General features: G+C 38.9%; 3 protein-coding genes and 1 long non-coding RNA gene across 5 annotated transcripts; 3 read left to right on the top strand and 1 right to left on the bottom strand.

The window, feature by feature from the left end:
• Positions 1-44: 44 nt before the first annotated feature.
• On the top strand, positions 45-4,989 carry LOC146455246 (ATP-binding cassette sub-family C member 4-like). Its single transcript, XM_085094526.1, has 4 exons — positions 45-556; positions 701-1,080; positions 2,991-4,354; positions 4,800-4,989. The coding sequence occupies exons 1-4, from the start codon at positions 116-118 to the stop codon at positions 4,835-4,837; spliced, it is 2,223 nt and encodes a 740-aa protein (XP_084950652.1). The 5' UTR covers positions 45-115; the 3' UTR covers positions 4,838-4,989.
• LOC146455247 (ATP-binding cassette sub-family C member 4-like) lies at positions 4,777-12,112 on the top strand. The gene is made up of 6 exons (XM_085094546.1): positions 4,777-5,370; positions 6,517-6,653; positions 7,691-7,796; positions 8,795-9,263; positions 10,779-10,836; positions 11,164-12,112. The coding sequence occupies exons 1-6, from the start codon at positions 4,985-4,987 to the stop codon at positions 12,021-12,023; spliced, it is 2,016 nt and encodes a 671-aa protein (XP_084950672.1). The 5' UTR covers positions 4,777-4,984; the 3' UTR covers positions 12,024-12,112.
• Positions 9,447-11,187, bottom strand: LOC146455248 (uncharacterized). 2 transcript variants are annotated; one of them, XR_014859067.1, is made up of 5 exons: positions 10,735-11,187; positions 10,554-10,637; positions 10,087-10,118; positions 9,793-9,874; positions 9,447-9,628 (listed from the first exon to the last, which is right to left on the bottom strand). It is a non-coding gene; the product is annotated as an uncharacterized LOC146455248 (long non-coding RNA). The 2 variants fall into 2 exon arrangements; XR_014859066.1 differs by having other exon boundaries at positions 9,447-9,874.
• Positions 12,113-13,516: 1,404 nt separating the features above from the next.
• On the top strand, positions 13,517-21,275 carry LOC146455249 (glutamate--cysteine ligase catalytic subunit-like). Its single transcript, XM_085094510.1, has 9 exons — positions 13,517-13,672; positions 14,243-14,352; positions 14,476-14,525; positions 16,732-16,801; positions 17,314-17,382; positions 17,486-17,599; positions 19,741-19,799; positions 20,150-20,286; positions 20,980-21,275. The coding sequence occupies exons 1-9, from the start codon at positions 13,523-13,525 to the stop codon at positions 21,067-21,069; spliced, it is 849 nt and encodes a 282-aa protein (XP_084950636.1). The 5' UTR covers positions 13,517-13,522; the 3' UTR covers positions 21,070-21,275.
• Positions 21,276-21,394: the final 119 nt, after the last annotated feature.

Consider the following 21,394-nt stretch of genomic DNA (forward strand, 5'->3'; position numbering starts at 1 on the left):
CAGCAAGATGACCAGAAAAGGCTACGAAAAGATCACTGGTGTAGAAGACGACAAAGAGTGCATTTTTCATCCATTGAGAACTGCCAATATTTTCTCTATTCTAACATTCTGGTGGATGAACGACGTTTTGAGGACAGGGAATAAGCGTCCGTTGGAGCAATCTGACTTCCTGCCCCTTCATGAAAGCGGAAGGACAAGGGAGTGGACCGAACGTCTCAAGAACCAATGGAACAGCGACATAGAAAGGTGCAATAAAGAAGAAACAAAACCGAACCTTTGGAAGAGCATTTTAAACATCATACCGTTACAAGACATTTGCATAAGTTGGTCTCTGATTTTATTAGAATCGTTTGGTCGAATTGTGCAGCCGCTCCTGGTTGGAATTCTGGTTCAATTTTTGAGGAATTCAAACAAGGATCCAAGCATTTTATACTTTTGCGCAGCACTGATGGCTTCCAATGGAATTTTCTACATTTTAGCACATTCTGGCGATTTTTACCTGGATTTATTGGGTATGAAACTGAGAAGCGGTTTGCAAGGTATCATTTACCATAAGGTAACTAACTTAACACGTATGTTAATATTCTTTCGTGTATACTTAATCTAAATGTAAGTCCGACCGAAATTAAGGGTTTTTGGACTTTCGTTTTTATAGAAACTAGATTTTTATGAAGTCTCAATTTTGCGCCACTTTTTGCAGATTATGTTGATAAGCGGACAATCCCTCCAGGAGGCTACAACCGGTCACGTGATTGACTTGTTATCCAATGACCTTCAAAGGATTGAACAATTTCCTTTGGAATTATTTAAATGCCTGACCTCAGCGATTGATGTTCCCGTTGCGTTATGCTTGATGGTCTATATGGTTGGTTGGCAGGCACTTACGGGAGTGTTGCTTCTGCTGGCTAGCGCTCCTTATATAATCGCTATAGCATCCTTGTGCGCCAAGATTCGTAGACAGATCGCTGAAGTTTCAGATCGACGAGTACTATTGATGGATGAATTGGTGTCTGGAATTCGTGTCCTCAAGGCGCATGGATGGGAAGATAGCTATAGAGAACGAGTCAAGGAGTTTCGGAGGTGAGCAAAGCATCAAGTGGTAGCCAAACATACGTTGTAAGATGCTGACGCCAGGAAACCCTCATTCATAAAACCGGTTTATTCATAAGTGATGCTTCAAACCATCTCATTATTCTCACTTTGGGGGAAGTATACATTGTACATGACAGAATACAATGAGTGCATGTAAAACGCTAAAAAGCAAATTTCCCGGCTATCAGAAGAAGAAGCAGCCTGCTTCAGTGCTGCATAATTTTTTACATAATATATCAAACTCGAGGAAGAGTGTTTCCTCCGATTTCCAACCACCGAGAACTAGGTTGGAAAAACGAGGCGCAGCCGAGTTTTTTTTTTTTTAACCAACTTCGAGGTGTTTGGAAATAGGAGGAAATACTCTTTCGAGTGTTTGATATAACTTTTCAAACTATTGATAATTCTTGGAGAAATTCGAAGCAAAAGTTCACAAAATTTTATGATAATTAAGATCACATTTTCAAACCTCTTTCACGGTAGTGATTTGCTTTGTTTTGGCTTGATGAATTATTAATGAGTTTGAGAAATGACATTTCAAAGCACGGACATTTTCCTTAATTACTGAATTTTTTCAAGGCCTTATCAAACTTCAAAAATACCATCTTCCTTCTTCATAACACGACAACTGTCCGCAAACAATAAAAATTAATTGACGTGAAAAGTAGGCAAAATCCTCGGGAATTAGTTATTTTACGGAGGATTAAAACGGCCGAAATTAACAAAAAACAACAGGGATTACAAAGCCAAGCGATTGGCTTGAGTTGATACTTTGCTGTTTTAATGCAAAGCACAAGAAAGGTGATCTGAAAGAAAAACTTTGTTAGTGCTCGTTGTTGTCTTGATTTTTGGCAGAGACAATAAAATTGGTAAATCGGGTGGTTATTAAATCTGTCTCCGTAAATTCCCGGAAATAAAGTGAATGTTTGTAGCCGGGTGCAGACTCATTACTACTAAGGGATTGCCCCACGCGTATGAGTAATATTATTGTTGAAATTGTAACTGAAGAGAAGTGCTTGACCCAATATGAGCCGCCTTATACCCATAATCTACATATTTAAAGGGTTCCTTTGCGTCGATAGGTTTTTTTAAAAGAAATTGGAATCTTTGTTCCAAATGGTCTGTAAGATTTCATTCTGACACCTGTTACCAGATAGCATGTGACAGCGTGTGAAATCCGTAGTAACCTCATTATTCACAGACGTAGCAAAACTGGCCAGATCACCCATGTCCCAAGGGCCTTGAAGCAACGTGACAACAACAACATATCCTTTAGTTAAACACGATCTGATTTAAGGCATAAAAAATGTATGGAGTAGTGTCCCTCTATATACCTATGGCTGTCTTGTGTTTTGAAGTTGTTTCTTCATCAAACATAGGTCATTGAAAATTTGTGAAGAAACGACTTAAAACAGGACACAAGAAAACACGACAAAGCTACGTATTAGAAGGATATTTTGTCAAATCTTATTAAAATACATTGCTAAATCCATCAATTCATTTTCGTGGGAGGACAGAAAATATTTTTTTTTCCGAGAGATAAGAATAAGAAATTAAATTGCGAGAAATCAAAACAATTTGGGTTTGTCACGTTCTCCAAATGTGATGATAATAAAACAAATTATCATCGAAATATACAGTTAAATGCTAATTCAAATTTTTGTTAACTGCCCGGGTCCAAATTTGAGTGATGCAAAGATTATCATTGAAGTGTCACCGGATGACTGTCTAGCTGTTATTCTTATCCATTTTACCTGGTCTTGCTTAGATATATCCATCTTCTTCACGAGAAAATGGGAAAACGCTTAAAATCTCTAAGCTGAGAACAGAATAGATACATGTTGGCGTTAGCATTTTTCTATACATACGTCTAGTAACACGGACGATATTTTACCTTTCAGTAACGAAATTTGGAAGATCCTCAGGAAGAGTGCTTTATTGGCTACAATAGAACCTGCATTCTTTGTTATTGGAACAGCTGCAACCTTCATTTCAGCCACAACAATAATTCTATCAGGCCACGTTCTGACACCAGAAAACGCTTTCATGTTGCTTGCCTTCATGAATCTTCTAAGACGGACTGTGACTTATAGGCTAGCAAACAACTTTACGTCGGTACTTGAAGCGTTTGTTTCATTGAAAAGAACACAGGAATTTCTCCTTTTACAAAATTTACCGCATAGCTACCACGATACAGAAAACCTAAGTACTCGTGTCTTCCGTGAATCTCCCAAAGACGGCAATTACCATTCCATGTTAAGAGAACCCTATTTCTTTTTAACGGCAAATCAAGATAGCGAAAATGAGATTCAAGCAATTCCGATCGGGACTACCATTGAGCAGCAGACCAGAAAGCACAACGAAGGTTTAAGGGTTTCATGTTTAACGTGTAACATGGGGGGAACTTGTACAAATACTATTTTATGTGACGTCAGTTTTGACGTGCCTGCAAGAAGTCTTATAGTTGTCACCGGTCCTGTGGGAAGTGGAAAATCCACTCTTCTCTCCTCAATAGCTGGCGAAGTCACCATTTCCAGTGGAACGATAGTGTACTCTGGTAATATTGCTTATGTTCCTCAAAAACCCTGGCTTTTTTCTGGATCCGTCCGAGATAACATCCTATTTGGTAAATCATACGATGAAAATAAGTTTGCTAACATTGTTGAAGTCCGCAATCTCCAGAAAGACATTAAACGACTTCCGCGAGGTGATCTCACATTTGTTGGTGAAAGAGGTGCTGTCTTAAGTGGAGGACAGCGGGCTCGCGTTAGCCTAGCACGCGCAGTGTACGCAGATGCTGACTTGTATCTGTTAGATGATCCTCTAAGTGCAGTTGACGCCAAAGTTGGGGAACATATCTTCAACAAATGCATTTGTGATCAATTGTGTGACAAGATAAGGATTCTCGTGTCGCACGACAAGAAGCACTTCATGGCGGCAGACCAAGTTTTAGTGCTGGAAAAGGGATCCCTATCACGTAAAGGAGATTTTCTTAAAACTGACAAAGAACATGCTGAAGACAAAATTTTAAATTCTGCGATGAAGGGAAAAAACAAACGGATGACTCAACGAAATGAAGATCAAGATCCTAAAGCATGCAATCCATTCAATCCACGCGAAGTCAATCCTCCTGAACATCTACAAATTTCACAGGAAGACCGAGCTGTCGGAACTATCTCATTCAAATTGTACTGGAACTACGTCAGAGCTGGAATGCACCCCACAGCCATTTTTGCAGTTATTGGACTATTCCTTGTATCCCAAGGTTTGTACGTCATCACCACTTGATTAACTTAACATCGTTCATGGTCCTGTCCAGAGAGTTTTTCAAAACATATTTCCAGTGCCTACTTTGGCGTTTTGTTAATTACCATGAAAAGATAGATGTTACATAGTTTTTCAACAAACGCATACTCGCTCAGGAAGAAGATTTCCTAAAATGACACACTAGGCCTAATGTTTAACAAAGACTTTGAGAAACTGACTTAGTTTACCTAAAGTCTTTCCAGAGAACGTAAATGAACTGTGTGATAATTTGTGGTTTATCAAAGAACACGCAATTCATAACAGATCGATACAATTCTTGGTGAAATGTTTATGTTGGACGAGGTAAGGAAATATAAGGAAATGTCGAGAAAGAAATTTAATTCACATTTCTACTGCAATGATTGGTTGGCAGTAACGATTTTGTTTGTATTTTCTATTTTTAGCTTTTGTTAGTTCTCCTGACATCTGGCTGTCGCGTTAGACAAAGTCGCCTTTCTCCTATCAACGAGATCCAACAACCCTAGGCATTTACGCTGGTCTTATCTGTGGAGCCATACTTCTCGGGTTTGCCAGTGCCTTTGTTTTCTTTCGTGTTTCCCTAAGATCATCTGAACGTCTGCATGATAAAATGGTTTCCAGCGTGCTTCGCGCCCCAGTTCTTTTCTTCGATACCAATCCCACAGGGCGAATAATGAACAGATTTTCTCAAGATGTAGGTTGTATGGATGAAGCACTTCCAGTGAAACTCCTATTTTTCATTCGGTGTTTCCTGTTGCTTTGTGTCGCTGTGTTGGTGCCAGCGGTTGCCAATTTTTGGGTCATTTTTGTGGCTGTTCCTTTTTTGCTCATTTTTGTTTTCACAACAAACTATTATTTGGGGACCTCGCGGGAGCTAAAGAGACTGGAATCGATCTGCCGGAGCTCAGTGTTCTCACACTTCTCGGAAACCATGGCTGGCTTGGACACCATTCGGTCGCAGAAGATGGAAAACTGTTTCATCAAAGACTTTTATAGGTAATCTAATGGTCTGAAAAGGTCTTTAGAAGTGCTAGTTAGACAACATAACGGTAACCCTGTTCATAATATGTGTCACGCAACATTTCCTTGGCCTTGTTAAAGTGCCCCTGGGACAAAAATTTTATTTTCCATCTTTTTGCATTTTCGTGTAGAATATGACCTTCTTACTCATGTTACCAAATCTCTATCCATTACGGCGATTTACTTGGCCTTGTTCCGGAAGTTAACAAGGCCGCTTGGCTCAAATTACAGGAAGTGACGTCATTGGCTCAACAAGAAAAATTCCAGATGGCTAATTTTCATATGGATTCTACTTCATAAACTGTATTCTGCTGTTATTTTGTTCGCAACAGCAGAATACAGTTTATGAAGCATAATCCATATGAAAATTAGCCATGTGGAAGTTTTCGTGTTGAGCCAATGACGTCGCTTCCTCTAATTTGAGCCAAGAGGCCTTGTTAACTTCCGGAACAAGGCCAATTAATGCCGGCCGTGAAATCTCGAATAAAAGGCTTAAAAAAAAATACTTCCAATCGCCGTAAAGGATTGAAATTTGGTAACATGAGTAAGAAGGTCATATTCTACACGAAAATGCAAAAAGATGGAAAATGAAATTTTCCTCCTAGGGGCACTTTAAGCATAAAAGTAAGTTCTAACGCAAGTATCCTATATTGCATAAATCGTTTGGTTTTCCAATCATTTCGTAGTTCTGGTAGCTTCAAAGCAGTAATGACTGAAATGTATTAGTGGTAGTACGTAATTTCAGACAAGTATCATGATTTAATCATTTGTAAACTAAAATGAGTCACAACTACTGCTTCCTTCCGCAACTTTGTTACTGAGCACATGTTTCACCTTTTGCATAATCACTTTGACATATTCTATCCCTGTACCTGGTCAATTGTACGATCCTGCCCCTGCCATCCCTAGTCTTTTAGCGTCTTTTAAATTTGGCGTCTTTCGGTTGATCCTGTTTTAATTATTATTTGTATCATTGGAGGTGCCTCGCATGGGTCCTCGCGTCCCGTTTGCACCTGCCCTTTTGACCTTATCACTTTAAATCACTTTGCACACATATTTAATTTCCTCCTGGCTGTTTAATTTGCTTCATGTAACATGTGTACTGTTTCTAAATAATTGTAGGCACCAGGATATGCATAACCAGGTCTTTTCTATGGTGATAGCAGCTGGACGATGGCTTGGTGTTCGAATCGATGCTCTGAGTTCGTTGTTTGTTGGTTTGGTCGCTGCCATGAGCGTTCTTGTTTTACAAGAAGCAGGTAGTTCATTAATTTGTCATTTCCCTTGAGCATCGGCGGTCTATCTCCCACGGGCTGATTCCCTAAAATTGGCTTTCTTAAAACAGATTTGCTAATATCCCTCGTTTGGGACAAATGAGGTGTTCACAAAAAGCCCTCGGCATGGTTAAAAGGTAGTAAATTTCCATACACAGCGTGGTGACGATCTTACAGTTCACAGTACTGTTCAAGCGAAAGTGCAATATTATTTGTGCCTCTTTACAGAGAGTGACAAACATCTCGTCTGTTCAAGCCAGTGAGCAGCTACTACACATATCTGTGACTTCTAATTAAAGGAAGCCGCCAAAGGCCATGGGTGGGTTTTTATCCCATTCCCGGATCGCCGCATGGGCAGTATGAAAAAATCCTCACTAATGTTAAATAGGAAAACAGCACTACTAACAACTGAACAACATAACAAAAAAAGAAATACCGTTATTTTACAATAACAAACTGAAAAATCACGTGGGGGTTGGCTATATAAGTTCCACATGATATATTTGAAGTAAGGGGGAAAGAATTGATAAGTCAGAGATCATCGCAGCTAGATGTGATACCTGTGAAGTTGGAAAATTGTAGAGCCTTGCGCCGTCAGAAGCCATTGGTTCGGCTTTCTTTCGAATTCAAGTCTGAATGTTTTAGGCTTTCTTTTCACAACTGCTTAAAAGTTTAAGTGTTCTTAGACATGAATATGGTGGTTTCTCATTTATTAAATCTTTTTCATTGGTAGGTCCCCGACATGACATTTTAAAATAATCCCTTCATCCTTCACAGCATATTATGATTCCACAAAATAACAAGTTACCCAAAACCTCAATTCGTAAAAATTGAACTGACATTGCAAAGTTCACAGGTTTCGATCCCGTTCAGGCCTGAATGTTTTCTGCCTTTCTATTTGTTACTGCCTAATTTTTATGTGTAACTGTGGTGGTCTCTTATTTCGGGGTCGGGTGATGCCAGGACAAATCTCTACTGAATGAACAAGAAACACACGTTAATAATCCTCGTGCTTTTAACAGGTGTTGCTGGACTTACATTGGTCTACGTCTTTACAACGGTCGAGGTTGGTCAGTTTGTGGTGCGACAATTTTCCATCGCCCAGAATGCTATTGTCTTTGGCGACATGTACTTGCAGTGCCCAGTTTATCAACGGGCGGCATAATAATTTGCGTATGTGGAACTACTCGGCTGTAATTGGTCAACAGGTCTAGCTTTGGGAATACGTAAGTCCCTTTGCACATTTCAGCTGCTGTCAATCAAACGGTTGGATGCGCTAAGTAAATCCCAAGGTGGGATGAAGTTAACAATAGCGCTGTAATTAAAGGCGCGCCGCACTCTTTAAAAAGAATTTTATCAAAAAGTTCGCGTGCAGCGAAATTTTTATGTAACTCGTTGGAATCTGACGGTCAAACCGTCTGACTTCTAAAACCATTAGAACGCGTGGTTTTAGAAGCGGCGCTTTAATAAATCGACCTACGATCAGAGGAAATTTTCCGCGTCGTTTTTCGTGTCAGTTTACGTTGATTTTCGCGCGAACCTCGTCGAGAGAATTTAAAGCAAAATAATTGACCTGATCGTAGGTTCATAGCTGGCGCGATGTGCGAATCAGTTGTTTGAGGTTTCTATTAATCGGTTGAGGATGGGCTTATGCTGCAAACTTTAGTTTCCAAATTCGCCGCGGCAGTTATATGACGCTTCTCCGCTGGCGCATCGCAGTATTTTCAGTAGAAAAGTAAACACTTCAGTTTTTCGCTTTTTCCACCCAGACGTGCAACCAAAGTAGACTTAATAGGCCCGACATTCTGAAATAGTTTCATTCAGAGCAGGTAGTTTTGAAAGCCAGCAAAAAAACGCCCGCCTCGAACATGCTTCCGCCCGAGGGAACATGACAATTATTCAAATTTGGATCCGTCTTGACTTATCAAATAATATAAAACCTTTAGGTTCAGTTGCTAAAAACTGCTGTGTATAGTCAACATGTCCAAGCGAGCGAGACATCCGCTGGGCTACTACGAATTATTACTAAAAGATGTTTGCGATCGCGGCTGTAATTTGAAATACCGACCGAAGGTAAAGCCCACTGTTATGGGTGTTTACGAAGTTGAGCGAATCGTCGCAAAAAGAGTTCGAGGAGGCAAAGCGGAGTTCTTTATCCAGTGGAAGAACTACTCTACGACTGAAAATACGTGGGAACCAGCAGAACATTTACCCGAAGATCTTATTGCTGCCTTCGAGAACAGGTCTGTGGAACCAGTTCGCGCCGATGAGTGCAGAGAGAGGCTCGCCCTTCTCTTCGAAAAGGGTTTAAAAGCTCCCCTGGCCTGCAACGAAACGATCACAATGCGGCACGATGTACTGCGAGCGATCTTTCCGGATATGCCTTCCGACCTGCGTGGGACTCCATACCTCGCCAGTGAAGAGGAGCTGGTGACAGCAGGGCTTGGGTCTTCACTAAAGAAATGTTTGACTGTAACAGGCGGTGGTTGTCGCGTCGGCTTTCCAGTCCATTTGAAGTTGTTTCTTGCCAAGTCTCCAGCTTTCCTTGACGAACAAGGCCGCAAGACCGCTTCCCGTCCAGTGGAGAAACTTCAAGTAAAGTTCACGAAGAGTCATTTCACCGGAAATTTTCAGTGAACTGAAAGCTGCCCCCTCCCCCCCCCTCCCAAAAAAAAAACGGCTTCTATAGAAGCCACCAAACACAATAAAAGCTCATGACCAACAATGTGTTCATAATAGCAGACAGGCGTCCTGTCAAGGGATTTTTTCTTTCCAAGTGGAAAATATGGGGGGAAAATTTTTTTGATTAGGGAAGAAAAGTTTTTAGTGACACAAAACGGAAGTAAAATACTGAGACTTGGAACATGTGCAATAACTTTTTATTAGAATTTACAAATTAACAAATTTTCACAACTACAGTATTGACATCCGGTGATCGGTGGATTCAACGCGGCATAAACCTGAAAGAGAACAAACAAGTATACATAAGAGACGCGCATCAACGAAATGTATTATTCATCTCAGTAAAACGAGGTTTTGAGAACGTAAAAATTATTTTTGGATGCAACAGTGCGAGAAATTCGTATGCACTTTTTTGTTACACAATTAAATTAGAAATACCTACTCTTTACTCTTGTCTGTCCCTCCATTCCCTAAACACAGCCTGATCCCTCACGAATTCGGCTGCGCACGTAACCATGAAGTCCCTAGAAAGAAGAAGACAGCGCGAGTTTTTATCAGTATGGAATTGAAAAAAAAAATACGCCATTTACTTTAGCGATCACAGACATGCCATATTTGTTTGACTCGATTTTGGTGCGATAATGACCCGAATATTATCGCATATCGGTCGCTGACCATTTCTCAGATAAAAGGAAAAATAAAACAACGTTCTGAGTTAAACAAGATCAAATCTTACCATCGCACCAGGTAATGACTGTCTGGTCTTTGCTAAAGCCAAAATAGAGAAAATGTCGGAATCAGTTAAAACACAAAACAACAGAAGACACGATACATTGTTCGTGGCTTATTCCTACTAAAATCTGAAAAGCGAGCAGACGGATGTCAAAAGATTGTATGAAGGGCGGTATACGACTTTGTCGCATGCGACAAGCTTACGACAGGCCTACAACAGGAATTGTTTCGTGTAAATCAAAGCTACAACTTGCTTATGACTGTCGTGTATGTCACAGAAAATGTCGTAGGATTTTAAAACATGTTTTAAAACTCTACGACAATCGCAGGTATAGGCAATGTTGAGTGACGAGAGTTGCGTGACCCGGGCAGCGCGCGCCGGGTTTTAGAAATCGCATACGACAGGACAGTCGTAAGCAAAAGTTGTACCGTCTAAATCGGCCTTCAGAGAAAAAGACAATAGTAACTTACGCCATCAAATTGTCTGAGTTTGCCCTCCAAATAACTGGCCAGCTCTTCTAAAAAATCAAAAACCTGACCGTCGCTGATCAAAAGCTGTCAAAGAATCGAGAGGAATCAGATTAGTACCAAAACAACCGGACTGGAAAAAAGGAAATATCGTTCGAAATATGAATCAGCTGTCAGATCTTACTGGGCGATTTCCTGACAAGAAGTTCTGGACCGCTCTTCCCTCAGCCATTTCCAAAAGCTACCATGCGTCCAGTACACGTGGAAGGTGAGAAAAATGTGGAAGGTAATTCAAGACGATGCAAGTTCACCGGAAGTTAGCACGCAAACATAAACACTAAACACAGCCATTTTCGTCAGCGGCTTTCAGCAAGGATTATGTGCGCGCTCATGCCTATCCGCCTTGTGAAAGACGTGCAATATGGCTGCCCCGAGCACAGCTATTTGGAAATTTGAGAGAAAGACTCCAGGGATCGAGAAAGGTAGCATATTTGTTTTCCATAAAGCTTTGATTTTGTCATTTACATGTCAGAGAGAAAATGGCGGTTTGTCGGGCTCGAATGAAGAACGCACTTTCAAAGTTTATGAGCCTAAATTATGCTGTGTATTGAAGTACGAGTGTTGAAGCTTTCAAATTTTGAGAAAAACTTCATGACCTCAGTAGAGCGGGTCACGACGTATACCAAACTTGATTCTGAACCAGGATACCACATCACTCTATCACCGTATAAGAAATGGCCTAGAGATGGCAGTATAAGTTTCAGAGATGTATCCTTAAGGTACTACAATGGAGGACCCCAAGTTCTTAAGAACCTAAGCTTTGATATTGAAGGAAATAAAAAAGTGGGAATCGTGGGTAGAACAGGCGCTGGTAAGTCATCTATCATCTCAGGGCTTCTACGCATGCCCGAGGCTGATGGTGACATAATAATCGATGGAGTCAACATTAAAAATATAAGTCTTCAAGAATCCCGTCAATGTGTTTCTGTTCTTGGCCAGACTCCTGTGATCTTCAGTGGATCGATAAGGAATAATTTAGATCCTTTGGGGAGACACGACGATGTGGCGTTATGGGCGGTGTTAAAAACAGTAGGGCTTAAGAAGTTAACAGAAAACTTAAATGGAAAACTGCAGTACGAGTTATGTCAAGGGGGAGAAAACCTAAGCATCGGCGAACGGCAACTAATCTGCCTAGCTCGCACTCTGCTACAGCAAAGTAAGATAGTTATCTTGGATGAACCAACTGCCCACGTGGATCCAAACACAGAACAAACAATATGGAACACCGTGCATGAGGAACTCAAGAACTCCACTATTATTACTATAGCTCATCGATTGAACACCATTAGGGACAGTGATATTATTTTAGCGTTGAGAGATGGCGAGGTGGCTGAATTGGGTACTTTTAATGATCTAATTGGTAGGGTTGATGGGATTCTTTACAATATGGCTGCTTCACAACAAACACTATAGTCTCAACGTGAAGACGTTTTGCAAAGATCGTCTGAAAAAGGCAAAAAGTTGACATATATGTTTTTAACAAAGGGTCGTGAACGATGTATTAATTTATGGAAATATGCTAAAAATGACAGCTGTTTTCAAATTTTAAAGCTAAGTATAAATAAATAAATAAATAAATAAATAAATAAAGTGTCGGGGAATTAGCGTTTCAACTATTAGGGTCGAGAAAATTAACACAGAAATAAAATGTCTCACCTCAAATCAACTAGCCTTCTAGGCAGAAGTACTTGCATGGCTCGTCATGTCACGAACAGGAGTGCGTGACGTGACGTTCCAAAGGAGGTCTGGGTAGGGAGGCTGCAAATCAACAGGTATCTCTTTATTTAAAATTAGTGTTTATTTCGTGAGGAGGTAATTTTCTTTAGTAACGGAATTATTTCATGCAGAGGCCTAGTATTATATGTTTAATTATACTTCGAAGGCTAGTCCTAGCGCTTCATTTCTAATTACTAGCACCCTTATAAATAATTTAAAGCTTTTAGCCAACTGTTTTATCTGGACTGCTGCGGGTTTGAACCGAAGATATTTCGCTATCTGGCCACTGAATTTTTGGAGAAAGGAGTGATATTTGCGTGACAAAATAGGTTTGGACGAGACAAAAACTGAAAATCGCAGAGAAGGTGAAATGGCTTAGTAAGTGTTGCATTCTGATAAAATAGGTGATAATTATATCTTTTAATTTAAGTAATAAAAGTAAAGAAAGAACCAGTAAAACAGCTATACGGTGGAGGAATGGTTGCCATATGTAGTTATTAATGATTACCAACAGTTGCCAGAACTAAAAATGCGGTCAAATGTAAACACCCATTAGCAAGTGAAAATAACTACGATTGCTCCTAGTCAACAAGAGAAACCTACACTCTCCACCAAAGAAAACTTGAACCCTCATTAGATGAGTGGCCCACTCAAATTTTTCTCCATAAATAATTTTCCATTATTTTGTTCGCACCCCCAAAATTGATCACACCTGCGAAAACGTTTTCTTTGTTTTTAAAGGGATAGTGTCATCCATAGTTATTGCAGCTCAAAAATAACGCAAAAGGTTCTTTACAACAGCTTTTTTTAGTGCTCAGAGACTATTCGTTAATGTTTTCGATTACGGGTGGGCAAGATAGCAATGGAAACCTACTTGATATGGTGGGGCCGACGTTTTCAAGTTCTTGCCTTGTGTCGCACATAAACTTTAATTTGTCAAAACTAAATAAGGCAAACTCGTTCTTTGAACATTTACTTGATTTCGTGTCATGGGTGATTTTTAGCTGCAGTTTGTTTGCATTAAACTCGTTTTACTGTCACAAATTGAAAAAGATTTGTACTAGCAAATGTAGTATAACTTTATCGGTAACCCTTCTGGAGTTTCAATTATTACCTCCGTTTAGAATTTCTCTTGAGCTGCTGATGTTTCTAACATTCTTTCGCTGGCTTGTTTTCTAGTTTCCAAAGCTCGAAACATGGGGCTGCTTTCACTTGGAACTCCGTTATCTTGGCCAGAAACGAAGCGGTATGCAAACCATGTCCGCAAACGTGGTATACTACAGTTTATTCACATTTACAATAATCAAAGATATCGGAAAAACGATTGCTTCAAGTGGGGAGATGAGGTAGGATTCGTAAGGTTGTAATCATGTATGTAACTTACGTATTTATCTTGTGAAATGCCTTTCGTTGTATAGCTTTCAAGGTCTTGTCGTTTGGTTTATTCTTGAATGACAATAACTCTTCTAGAAATGGCACAACTTCCATCTAAAATTGTAAACAGATCATCTTCTTCCACAGTCCCTCTAAGGTCCTCTAACATTAAACGCTACTTCAACATTTCTTTTTGGCTGTTTAATTTATTGTATTTAACATGTGTGATGGTTAATAAAGCTGTTAAAAAAAAAAAAAAAAAAAAAAACATCAGTAATGCAATTAACATTCTTGTGCTTAAATGTCATCTCACCCGCACCCAAGCCTGATTTCCATCTTCTTGGATGGTTTCTACTTTGACATCTTTGTTAGTGGTAGTTGTGGCAAGGTACAGGAAAACTTGCATTCACCGAACTGGATGATAGTAAAACCGAACTTTCTGGGTTGTACTTTGAATTTGAAGGGGTCTAGTTCGCTATGCTTTAAAAGAAACATTCATTCACTCTCAAACGGATCTTTCAACTATTTGTGATCTTTTACAGGTGGAGTACACACTGCTGAAACTTGACCATGACAAGAAAAAAGTTTACTGTAATTTAAAAGCAAAAGAAATACTAGATGTCTTACAACTCGAGGAAATGAAAAGTCCCAGGTTAGACTACGCTCTGTTTCCAGAGATTTCTAGAACTAACTAAGTGATGATTTTTTTTAATAAGATTTCCTTTTACAAAATATATTTGACAAAAATGAATTGTTTTGTGCGACTTTCATCTAGCACTACAGAGACAGCATGGAGGCCTGAATATGCTAGTTACATGGTTGAAGGTAAATACAATGTCTAAATTAAAAAGGATCTAGTGCGGATTTTTCAGGGATATATTTTAATAGCTCATATCATAACTCCCAAATGTTACATCTTGAGGACAGTAAGCATATTCCTCAACTGAACGGTCACAGTAAGAAGTTTAACTCTAACTTCCCACGCAGTCGTTTTTAGCGGACTCGTATTACCTCTTCTCCACAAACGCCTGTTTAACCGAGCGCCACTTTCCTTTCCTCCGCTAGGCCAATCACACCAAGCCTTCGAAAATCTGGACAATTAACCTTGACCTCATGCTTGAGAAGTAAACAAAGGGAATGAAGTGCTTGGTTAATTATAAGCAGGCGTTTGTGCGGAGGAGGAAATAAGAGTCCCTTAGAAACGACTACGTGGGAGGCTAAAGCATTGAAAGTACCATTCAAGGCCCTCTCAAGGACCGTACGTTTACAAAACTAATCTGTTATCATAGTGATTTGGAAACATTTGGCTACGGTTAATTTTCATGTTTTTTTAGGTTTTAAAAGCGACTGAATTCAGATGACTTAATAACAGGACAATTTTTTACCGTTTCTTGACTTTGGAATATCTTATTACACTGATTTCAATAAGGTCAAATTAACATTGCAATAAAACCTTTACTTTCAAAAGACGAAAAGAGCTGTCGTATTACAAGCAACATGTAATCATACTTTTTGACAAGTTCATAATCTTGACAGAATAATTGAAAAGGTCAGTTTAAAAATCACAGAGCTTTTAAAGCTGGATTTCAAAAACTTGGTGGTATAAATCATTTAAAACAATATTCCTTAAAGTGTATATGACGCGAAATCTTTTATTAGCTTATTAGGAAGAGCTTTTAAAATAGTGAAGATTGACATTTCTTTTATTGCAATAACATTCTTGGTTGCCAAGTTATTCAAGATTTTGGTTTATGCAAAGTAGAGGACTTGTGACGTCACAAGGTGGGCACAAAATGATGTAAAATAAAAAAAAAAATGGAATATCTCTTACAGCGGTTACCAATCACACGCGACCTAACGCCTTCAAAAGACTCCGATAAAGTTGCGTTTTGGTGGACGTCAATCAAAGAAAAGCTGTTGAAATTGTTTTGAATTCTGAGAACATTTCAAGGCAACAGAACGAAGAAATTGACAGTTTTATCCGCTGACGGATGGCAAACTTTATGAAAATTGATTTCCAAGACAGGTTATCTAAAAATGCGTATTGTTTAGACGAAGCCGTATTTTTTTTTTTTATGAAACATTTGAAATCGCTACACCTGACAATTAAATCAGTGATGCGTGCAAGTGAGCAAATTATTACGTGCAATGAAAATCGAAATTTATGTTTAAAAAATACCTTTTATTTGTGCTTGATCTGGCTGGAGAATGAATTTAAATAAAGTTTACCTTCTCTTAGCGAGGTAAAATTCTTAGTTTCTTACAGGGTTACCTTGGAATCTTGTCAGAATTCAAAATAATTTCAACGGCTTTTCTTTGATTGACGTCCACCAAAACGCAATTTTATCCGACTCTTTTGAATGCCGTAGGTCGCTTGTTATTGGTAACCGCTGTAAGCCTTTTTCTGTATCGAACTGAAACTTTGTAGAGTTGTTATACTCATCACAGAGTTTAATGATATGATCCACTGTGACATTTCTATGGCAATACAATGGGCTCCAGGCCCTCACCATCCAAAGGATAAAATCAGAGTTTCCCTTTCCAAGAAGCGCTATTTGCTCTTGCTCTTGACATTACACAGCTTAAGTATAAGAAATTCTGTTTGACTGTGGAGCAATAAGTTAGGCATTTGTCATTTCGGGAAGGTAGAGGTCTAGTAACGAGTACGTTGCTATGGTGACATCATAGCCACTATCACAATGCGTAGTTCTGTCAGCACATCAACCCTGTAGATGTAGTATTCGCACAGATATTCCAAATTTTGTGATTTCCCTTCATTTTGTGTCCATCTTGTGACGCCACAAGTTGTCTAATTTGCATGAACCAAAATCTTGAATAACTTGGCAACCAAGAATGCCATTGCAATAAAGTAAATGCCATTCTTCATCTTATTGAAAGCTCTTCCTAATAAGCTTATAAAAGATTTCGCGTCATATACACTTTAAGTTATGTTTACCCTTGTCTCTTGGCAAAGTTCTGATATTATAAAAGTATAAGCTTAGTTGAAGTCTTGACTGTGTCGCCTTAACAGGAATACCCGGCCAGCCAATGGGTGGATGCATCAAAGACATTGACAAGATAGAAGCAAACATGGCACTCAGGTATGTCATTGATCAAACTTTAGTCCGGGTCCACCTTTCTGGTTCAAATCAAGTTTATTTTAGATGTTCTTATGCTTTCTATTGACTGCTTCAGCAGTGACCAGTGGTGACAGAGCTGACGACAAGAAAATTCTATCAGCCGTTCATAAAAAGCCTTAAATTAGAAGGGTATAATTCGGCAGGCACATACTCAATTTATAACCACATCAATCTTGTACCCAGAGTCCTCAGGCTCTTTGGCCAGCGGTTGGTCGCCTGGAGAGACTCTAAGGAAATGGGAAAAAATTGATTGGCTGCTCCGTAACGGCTTGCATTGTTCTCCCGCAGTCTCTCCTGGCGACCAACCGCTGGCCAAATAGCCTGATGACTCTGGGTACGAAATTGATAACCACCTTACCAATGAAAACCCTGTATTACTTAAGAGTAATTATTTTTGAGAGAGTTTTTATTCTGTATTGAGCCTGTATTAGGACCGTTGTTAAATTATTAATTTGTCGTAATTTTACTCACAGACGTCAAGAAATCCAGAAAAACCTGACAGAGCCTGGGGAAACCGCTCAGACGATTGTTGCATTTCCCAGGTTATGTAACAATAAGTGGCAAGAGCAATATTTTTGCAAAACTTGATGACAATAGTACATGATGTATCATATAACCTTTTAAGATTTATTTTGATCATTTCAGATTAGGATGTCCCCGATTTACGTATCCAAGCTTTGATCCTACTCCAGGTAGAGGGTTATCAAGATCGATATTTTATCCTGATGAAGCAATTTACCAAGGACATCCAAAATTAACGTACGTCTCACAATAAAGCGCTATTCTGATAAATTTTCTCTCTGATTGAGAGCTTGGGGCTGCTTATTTTATTATTTCCACTATCTCCTTTCTCGGTAACTTTTTTTTTTGCTTTCTTTTTTTTAACTTTTTTGGCGTCCATCTCTGTTAGCTAGCTAACATAAACAAATGCAAATAGGCCTTATCACGGTTTTCGACGCCATTTTGACGAGAAGGCAAACACGTTTTGAAATAACAGTGTTTGTATGGAAATCTGATGTCAAATAATTTTCATAAAACATTGCTTCTGAAAAATTCACGAATGGGAAACTTTTGGCACTAGGAAAAGGATTTTAAGAAAAAATTGGAGGGATGTAGCTGTGCCAGAAAGCGTCCATTCGTGTTTTGAACTTTCCATACATTTCCCTGTATTTTTTTTCCCGCGAACCATTTTAAGTAGCAGTCCACACAATTAAAAGTTTTCTAACACAGCTACATTATTCAGTTGTTTTCTGTAAAATCCTTTTCCTAGTGCCTAAAGTTTCCAATTCATGAATTTTTCAGAAGCTTTTTTTTTTTTAAAGTTATTTGACATCGGATTTCCATATAAACACTGTTATTTCAAGACGTTTTTGCCTAACCGTCAGAATGGCGTCGAGAACCGTGATAATTTTAGGGAAATGAAGACCATATTTATCCCACAGCTAATAATCAGAGGACGTTTTCCAAAAGTATTGTTCCTTCATTGCCTCTGGAGCAGTTTCGATGAGTATTTATTTAGTCATTTATGATCAGCTTTGCGAAGAAACAGTGCAACAAAACTCAAGAAACGAACGTTTTCCTTTAGCCAGCGAATTGACATTTGACTGTTTCTCTACTTATGATTCTTTTCTTGGTCTCTTTTGACACCTGCTTTTATAAGAAATTTTGGTAGAGTTTATCTACAGTTCATAAGGCCTCGCAAAGGCCCCCCATTATCTGCAAAACAGTCTGTTTTTTTCCTGATGTGCAACCTCTTGGTTAAATCTCCAAAATCGCTGATAAGTCAGGCTTCAGTTTCCTCCAATTAATAATGAAAACACGAAAATGACATAAAAAGTAAGGCACTAAAATAAAAATAGCAGCTATAATACGTAAAGAACAGTAACCAACAATGGAAATACTAAATGAAACAACGAAATTAATACAGAAAATTAAAATAATCTTTACAAAATAGCGACTTTAAGTACGGTGCCTACTAACACAGAAGTATTTTTGCGCGGTTTATGACTATGCGGGAAAAGCAGATCTTAGCAAGGGTTGTTGGAATGCAAAAAGAAAATTGGGGGTAACGACACAATTTTCAGAGATAATTAATCAAAATTGCTTCTGAAAAGCCATAAAATATAAAGCAATGTAAGGCATTTTTTTGCCAAAACGAAGATTAATTTTCTTTGAAAAATGTATGGTTACTCAAAATTTTCTTTAAGTATACTATGAGCACTTTCTAAGTTCTGCTTTCTTCGCATAGTTTTAAAAATATCCCTGTGTTAGTAGGCACCACCCATAGCAAACCCAAGTCTCTCGAGATGTCCAGAACGTATGCACAGCAACAATTGAAGGCACCGTCCTTAAAGGCATTCCGGCTAGTAAGATTCCAACTTTGGCTAGACCGCTCCAGCATCCTCTGTTTATGTGGGAGACTGTGCTTTAAAATGGCAGAGCCACTTACGTAAAAAACTCTACGATATTTAGGGTTTGAAACTAGTCAAAGTGAAGTAAAAACGCCAAGAATGTGCGTTCCAATGTATTCTAACTTGCGATGGGTAATTTGTGGTAACACTGATTTCTTCCATTAGCAGTGACGTTAGGGGCCACTTTGATCGAGGGTTTTAAAGGTATTATTCATGAATCCGTTCAACCCTTTAACCCCTACTATCAAAGAACAAATTCTCCTATCTTGTCCCCATACTTTTCACGTAAAAGCACTGGGGAGAAGTTATTACAATATTAAAGCTCAAAATTCACCTTGGGTGATAATATCCTTAATTCTCATGATTTAGGGGTTGAATTAGCATTGATATTTCAAGGGGAAAATTGTTGTTGATCACTGTTAGGGCTTAAAGAGTTAATGTTTACCCGACAGCCTATAACCTACTGAAAACATTTCTTACACATCTCAGTCTCCTAACCAAGAATTTCACGGAAAGGAAAGGCTCAAAAGTGGCCGTCAATGTTCCAAGTAAGTCAACAACAAGAAGCAAAGTCTCAGTTTAAATTCTTTCTACTTTTATTCATACTTAACTATTTGCGTCAGTTCCACACTTTGACACCTCAATGACTTCTTTACTAGTGATCGTGGCCATTCACCTGACCAGTTTACTTGTTTTTCTATTGCCCAGGTTCTCTCCCATTTTGTTGAAAACCACACTCGTTAATATAATGTCCTACAGATTCTTATTCCATTTATTTTTAAGCTATCAATACGTGATAATACTATTTGCATGCCCTGATAACCTTAACATCTGACAATGAAGAAATGGGTTACGTATGCTGAATATTGTTATAATGATGGTGGCTTTTAATTGACAGTCTTTAAAGATATGAACACTCCATCCCCGTTTGTTGAAAAGTTTCCTGAAGTCGAGGGAGAAGGTGCACGGGCTGCCCAGCCAGACCACATATACTTGGACGCATTTGGCTTTGGCGGTGGAATGTGTTGTCTTCAGGTGTCATATTTTGTTTTTCAGAAGTGTAAATTATGGATCACGCATGTTTAAATTCCTCTGACAGGTTGCTTGATCTTTGTACCGTAGAAGCTTTATAAAGCTTCTTCCTCTACACCCGCCTCATCCAATTAATGAATAAAAACCCAACGAAACTAAATCAGTGGAATTTGTGGTAACATAGCCACAGAGTGGGTATTTAATCATTCGATGCTCCCTTGCTGAATTTGAATTCGAATTACGGAGTGTGATGGGCAACAAACTTTAATTGACTTCAAATATTTCCCCACTTTTTTTTTTCGTAAAAAAGCCGGACGCATTTTGGGCATAATTTGAAGTTTTTTGCACGATCAGTGAAACTACCTCAAGTAAAGTAGAAACTAAAGTCAACACAAAAATCTTGCTGGTCACAACTATGCCCAATATTTTTACTGTACGAGACCATAAGAACAGTTAACTAAAACTTGCATTCAAGGGAAAACGTTTAGTTTTTTTGAGATGACAAAAACAATAGCGTGAGTGATGTGGGTCAGTCCTTTAAATTTTCGGATTGTTTTTGTAGAGTCAGTGTCAGCGTGTAAATGATGAATCTTAATGCAAACAGCCTCTTCAAATAAGTTGGCCATAAAGCTAGACATTCAATTGTTCAAGTACCAAAGTATCTGTAGTAGGTACTGTTGTTATGGAACCTTGCAGGTAACTTTACAAGCTTCCAGCATCACTGAAGCAAGATATCTTTACGATCAACTGGCGGTTGTTGCTCCCATTGTCGTAAGTGTACATTAAACAGCACTCGCGTTAATTTCGGGTGACATTTTGAGGTGCCTAAAAGCTGCAACACCCGAGGAAAGGTTGGAGGAAATGAATGAACAATTTTCAAAACTCCTTGGGCTGAGCCATCTACTCAACCAGTCAGAAGAATAGTCTAAGGAGCACATCTTATCAGGAAAGACCCTTTCAAGAACTAGAGGGGATTAAGGGACAGTATAAACTTTCTTTCTTAGAACAAAACGACGGGTACGAATAGAATTCCCGCCGACGTGTGGGAAACTGATGCTTTGGACAATGACCCACTGAACTGTTCAATAAAATGACTCTTGAAGGAAACAAG

Source organism: Pavona decussata, unplaced genomic scaffold, assembly GCF_977016875.1.
Source record: "Pavona decussata unplaced genomic scaffold, jaPavDecu1.1 SCAFFOLD_281, whole genome shotgun sequence".
Taxonomy (NCBI): Eukaryota; Metazoa; Cnidaria; class Anthozoa; order Scleractinia; family Agariciidae; genus Pavona; species Pavona decussata.

Bases quoted from the DNA above. Each gene is read 5' to 3' on its own strand.
- LOC146455249 (XM_085094510.1), top strand. From the start codon at position 13,523: ATGGGGCTGCTTTCACTTGGAACTCCGTTATCTTGGCCAGAAACGAAG. The intron at 16,802-17,313 runs GTATGTCATTGA...TTTTACTCACAG, and splicing joins GAAGCAAACATGGCACTCAG to ACGTCAAGAAATCCAGAAAA. The intron at 17,383-17,485 runs GTTATGTAACAA...TGATCATTTCAG, and splicing joins ACGATTGTTGCATTTCCCAG to ATTAGGATGTCCCCGATTTA.
- LOC146455246 (XM_085094526.1), top strand. From the start codon at position 116: ATGAACGACGTTTTGAGGACAGGGAATAAGCGTCCGTTGGAGCAATCT. The intron at 1,081-2,990 runs GTGAGCAAAGCA...TTTACCTTTCAG, and splicing joins CGAGTCAAGGAGTTTCGGAG to TAACGAAATTTGGAAGATCC. The intron at 4,355-4,799 runs GTTTGTACGTCA...TTCTATTTTTAG, and splicing joins ACTATTCCTTGTATCCCAAG to CTTTTGTTAGTTCTCCTGAC.
- LOC146455247 (XM_085094546.1), top strand. From the start codon at position 4,985: ATGGTTTCCAGCGTGCTTCGCGCCCCAGTTCTTTTCTTCGATACCAAT. The intron at 6,654-7,690 runs GTAGTTCATTAA...TGCTTTTAACAG, and splicing joins TCTTGTTTTACAAGAAGCAG to GTGTTGCTGGACTTACATTG. The intron at 7,797-8,794 runs GTACTTGCAGTG...CGTCGCAAAAAG, and splicing joins GCTATTGTCTTTGGCGACAT to AGTTCGAGGAGGCAAAGCGG.